The 5,004-nt window shown below is 37.2% G+C and overlaps 1 protein-coding gene across 2 annotated transcripts; it reads left to right on the forward strand.

Annotated features, from left to right (window-relative positions):
• The first annotated feature begins 236 nt into the window (after nt 1-236).
• On the forward strand, nt 237-4,572 carry LOC5509274 (single-stranded DNA-binding protein 1-A, mitochondrial). Of its 2 annotated transcripts, XM_032378180.2 has the most exons (7): nt 237-327; nt 414-474; nt 1,984-2,103; nt 2,532-2,619; nt 3,060-3,148; nt 3,877-3,952; nt 4,322-4,572. In XM_032378180.2, the coding sequence occupies exons 1-6, from the start codon at nt 301-303 to the stop codon at nt 3,930-3,932; spliced, it is 441 nt and encodes a 146-aa protein (XP_032234071.2). In that variant the 5' UTR covers nt 237-300; the 3' UTR covers nt 3,933-3,952; nt 4,322-4,572. The 2 variants fall into 2 exon arrangements, with proteins under 2 accessions (XP_032234071.2, XP_032234070.2); XM_032378179.2 differs by lacking the exon at nt 4,322-4,572 and having other exon boundaries at nt 3,877-4,272.
• The last annotated feature ends 432 nt before the right edge of the window (nt 4,573-5,004 follow it).

Below are 5,004 nucleotides of genomic sequence, written 5' to 3' on the forward strand. Positions count from 1 at the left end.
ATAAATTCGGTATGAACAGACGAAGTGATAAAATTTTTATATTCAGAATAAAAAGCTAAATAGTTAAAAAAAAATATGAAAAGCAAATACACAGTAAGTAAAAGTAACACGAATGGCAACATACTTTTAAAATAGTAGTTCCATGTTTTCTCCTTATGTTTGCTCTTTTTACGGAAGAGATGCGTGACCTGTTTCAAATGGGTTGCCTGTTGATTCCTTTGATGGAGACACTGGGCTATTGCTGCTATTTGGCGCGTGAATCGAATTTAGGGGTGGTTACTAAGGAAGACAGGCTCGAAGATGTTTCGCGCAAAAGCTTTGAAACAGGTACAAATACCTTCCCATATGTCACAACCACAGAAAGATTTTCGTATTCTATGTGAAGAACTATATCTCATGTGCTTATTTGTCAGGTTGGTCGAATGATCGCAAGATGCGAGTCACCAGCAAATGAGTTACAGAGGAGAGGGAAATGTGGGTGAATTTTAATACTCATAATCTAAAAATCATACCATGGAAACGTTGCTATATTTAATAGAAAGACTACAGAAAAGCTGTAGAAAAACTAGGTGGTCTGTGTTGGCATGGTGGAATCAGGGAAATGAATCAAGTTTGTAGCGGAATGTTTTACCACTTTTTGAAAATAAAGTGGTTTCGCTAACGTTTCGAGCGTAAAATATGCCATTTCAACCTTGTGTTGTCTATTGCAAGCCATAGCTGTACTTTGCAACGTATTACTGAATTACGGTGAAAACTTTGTAAAAATTAAATGCTAATCAGGCCCGTAGCCAGGGGGGGGGGGGGGGGGGCTCTGAAGAACCACGTAGGTCCGCTCTTATAAAGGAAAATTCAGTACCACTGCGAGCTGGCACGAGCTAACTAATGTCTAGTGCATAATAGACATAACCACATGGGTGCGCGCACTCTTATCTTCAACATAACGACATGGACATAACAACATAAGAGAAAAACATATTTTTTCTTTTATGTCATTATGTCCATGTCGTTATGTCGGGCTAAACATAGTGCGCGCGCCCATGTCGTTATGTTGTTAGTGTGCACTAGACATAAGAGAAAATGGTTCTGCTAAATGGGTAAACAACCCCTCCCCCCCCACCCCGCTCAAAATCCTGGCTACGGGCCTGTGCTTGAGCTCAGAGAAAGAGATTTTTTTTAAATAGAGGGAGCTTATATTTTCACTACCATTTTCACTGTCATTTGAGCATGATTTTTGAAATAAATTAGATATTTTGAGTGTTTTTATAACACAAATAACATGTGTGTACCTTAATTACACTTTTCTGTGGCACTTTACTTCATTTAATAAATGTACAAAATAAAGACGAGAATAAACTGTCATGAAAATGGGATACTCAAAAATTTAAAATAAACCGTTCCTATGCTTTAGTTGTTTTTCACTTATTTTAATATACTTATTGAAAAATATGTAGTAGATCATTACTCTTTGTTTGATGATTATATTTTGCTTGATTTTATTGTTCCAAAATAAAAACAAATCTTGAAAATAAGTGACCTGGTTTTTTTGAAAAGTGAGATCCTGAAAAAAATGAACTGTTGCAAAATATCTGCATTTTAAAGTCGCAAAAAATTTGTTTCACAGAAATGAAGTGTTGTAAAGTAGATCTGGACTGCTCCATGCAGCGTCCCATGCAGCGTTCCATCATGAGTGTGTGTTAGGACAGTTACTGAAGAGGGTATACCCCACACCACCACCAGCAGCAGCTCTTTACATCCCCAAATACAAAGTGCATTGAGAGATGGAACCCCAGCTAAACATCCTTATCTGAGAAGAAGAGGGATTCACAGTCGCAATACATGGGGAAAGGGGGTGCCTTTATAGTTAATATTTATTTATTTTTTGAAGAATTTGCAGGAGGCATGTCCCCAAGATTTTCTGGTAGGGGGGGGGGGGGGGGTAGTTGGTGCTTGTATAACACTCACCCTGAACTTTCTTGTGTTAAGGTCTCAACAGTGTGCAACTGATTGGATACACTGGAGCTGATCCTCAGAGTTTTGGTACTGATTCTCACTCAGGAACAAGGCTAAGCCTAGCTACTACCAGCTATTACAGAACCAAGGATGGTAAGAATAGCTGTTATCAATATTACAATTACACTTTACATGCTACATATTACTTCACTTTGGCTTTTAGACCAAAAGCGCAAGTAATTGATTCTGGATTTTTATTTTTTGTGCAAAGAATATATTAAAATGGGTCAACAAAGTACAACTAAGTCTAGAAAAATTTCAAAATCTCACATTTAGGGTTGCAGTTTCAAGAATTTCAATGACAACGCCTAGTTTTGCAATCTCTTTGAGGTTTTAAATTCTGTTGACCCTATTTCGCTATTCCTTAGGGCATGGAATTACATGTATGATTACATCTATATGATTTTCAGAAGTATTGCCTCTCAGTATTTACATGTTTTTGTGTGTGAATAATATGTCTAGCCCATGTACCCTTATGACATACTTGAACCTAATTGGTCCACATTTGTTTTGTAATTTAGATAAACTCCACAGTAAGACATCGTGGCATAACATTTCCGTCTTCAAACCCAGTCTACAAGAAAAGGTCAACCTACACGTGAGACGAGGGTAGGCTTGGTGGACCCACCTATTAAAATACATGTTGTTATATAATTAGCAAATTGGAAGTGTCATATCGCAGTTCTAAGACAAAGAGGTGCCAATCCTTTTTAAGAATAATGACGATCAATAAAGAAATGATAATAATAAAAAAATCTATGTATGGGTATGTAAATTTTATACATATCTTTTAAACATCTATGGCACCTTTCAGTCTTAGAACTACCATTTTCCGGTTGCCATTTGCAGTTTGCAGAATACAACTATCAGTTTGATGAGGATTTGTTGAGCTGCTCTTTGCATTTATTGGATTTTTTATTAATCAAAGTAACCATTATTTCTAATTGGAAATCCAGAAAACAGTGAAGTTAATTGAAACTCAAGTAATCACTTTATCAGCAAATCTATTATAAATACCATTTTTAAATAACACTTTATGCGTTTTGCAGGTCAAGATTGTTTGTGCAAGGTTCCCTAGATTACACCTCCTATGTTGATCAAGATGGGCAAAAGAAGTACAGCACCTCCATCATTCCAAGTGAGTTGGTTTATTTATTGTATTATTAGATTATTAGATGTGTTTATGCACATCTTATAAGCCAAAAAATATTTTTTTTATACTGGAGCCCAGGGAAAACATACTTTCATTTGGCATCTGAAAAAATAGTCTGTGACAACCTTCTACAAAAATGCTAAGCACGAGCTCATTTGCGGTAATTGCTGTTTAAATTCTCCTTTGTTCAAGTAATAAAATATAATTATGGTTGATCGGTAGGCTATAGTTGAGGGACAACTTAGCATAGGAGAAAGATGTCTGTTAAATGACTCATTGGAAGGGTAGACATGGCAGGGGTAGACCTCCAAGATTCCTTGGGAACTAAGCACAGACAGAGGTCTAGAGACTTTCTGGTGTTTCAAAAGTCAGTTTATCTAACCAGTGCATCATCCATCAATTTGACAGAAACAGTAATTTTAATCCATTTAACTTGTCATATTAAGTATGTCAAAGTTTTCTTGAGGGGTATAACTTTAGTCATTCAGTCGTTCCATCTGTCAGTCACTCTTAGTTTGATTGGTTGGTAGGTCGGTTGATTGGTCAGTCTATGAATTGTTTGGTTGGTCAGTCGGCTGGTTGGTCGGTCAATTGATTGGATGGTCAGTCAGTTAATTGGCCGGTCAGTTGATTGGTCGATCGGTTGATTGGTTGGTCAGTTGGTTAATTGGTCGGTCGGTTGGCCTTTTTTAATACTTGCTTGTTTTCTTCAGATGACATCATTATTCTGAACAGTCGACCCAGTCCAGAAGAAGAGGAAGATTTCTAGTGTAGCTTTTAGCAAAATTTGTAAGTCAGTACCCTTCAACACTCATCTTGAAACCAAGTAGGACTTTACTTAATGAAATTTCAGGGGCGGATCTACCTTTTCGCTAAAGGGGGGTTTGGCTCAGTAACAAAGGGGGAGGGGGTAATATTTTTTTATTACATATGGCTTTCTGACAGGCCAAAGGGGGGTTTAAACCCCCTAAACCCTCCCCCTAGATCCGCTACTGACTTTAGGCAAAATGTTTGGGTTGATAATACCATGTTTAAAGAACTTCAACATAAATTCAACTTTACCTTAGAAGTAACAAAACAGTGTCTAATTAAAGAAATTTGTCATTGCACGTTATCGTTCTGTTACTATATGATGTTTGAAATGAGGTTTTTATTCAGGGATACTTTTTGCTTTGATTTACTAACCCAATGCGAACATCACCAACATCGCTGGGCCCCCGACTCGCTCGGTTAATCACAAGACAAAGGGAATATTGGTGAACCGCTTCAAAGCCTCTCCCAACCGGGGGTATAAACAGCACTAGGTTCAGCTGTTATTGCCAGCGATGCAGAAGTTGTTTACACGGAACTTTACTTCATAGATATGTTACATAATGAAATTGTATGAAATACAATGTCTTCTTCTTGTATTGACAAATTGGTATGTGAATCTGAAAGCACTGGGATGGTTGTCGCGTGGGATTTTAATGCAGTTACTCGTGTGTAGCTATATATTTTTAAAAACAATCATGTTTTGCTGTCTTTCCAAAATAATGGCGCCCAAGTTCAAAGCTCAATCAAAAAGCTAGTAAGTTGATGACGACATACCGCTCGACCAATCAAATACGTTTGCCCGGCAGACGTAACGCTTATACAAGGTCTGGATGGGGTTAACCGACTAGCGACAAACGGCCTAAAAAAGTAACCCACTACCGAAAAAAAATTACTATTTTATCATTTCCCGTATTTTTACTCTTTACTTACGATCGTCAATCAAAGCCATTTTAGAATCTGCACAATGCATTTCCCAGTTTCCTGCTGCATCTACTTTTATTTCAATTATTAATCCATAATTAATTTAT

Source organism: Nematostella vectensis, chromosome 15, assembly GCF_932526225.1.
Source record: "Nematostella vectensis chromosome 15, jaNemVect1.1, whole genome shotgun sequence".
NCBI classification, from domain to species: Eukaryota; Metazoa; Cnidaria; class Anthozoa; order Actiniaria; family Edwardsiidae; genus Nematostella; species Nematostella vectensis.

Bases quoted from the DNA above. Each gene is read 5' to 3' on its own strand.
- LOC5509274 (XM_032378180.2), top strand. From the start codon at position 301: ATGTTTCGCGCAAAAGCTTTGAAACAG. The intron at 2,620-3,059 runs GTAGGCTTGGTG...TGCGTTTTGCAG, and splicing joins AACCTACACGTGAGACGAGG to GTCAAGATTGTTTGTGCAAG. The intron at 3,149-3,876 runs GTGAGTTGGTTT...TGTTTTCTTCAG, and splicing joins CAGCACCTCCATCATTCCAA to ATGACATCATTATTCTGAAC.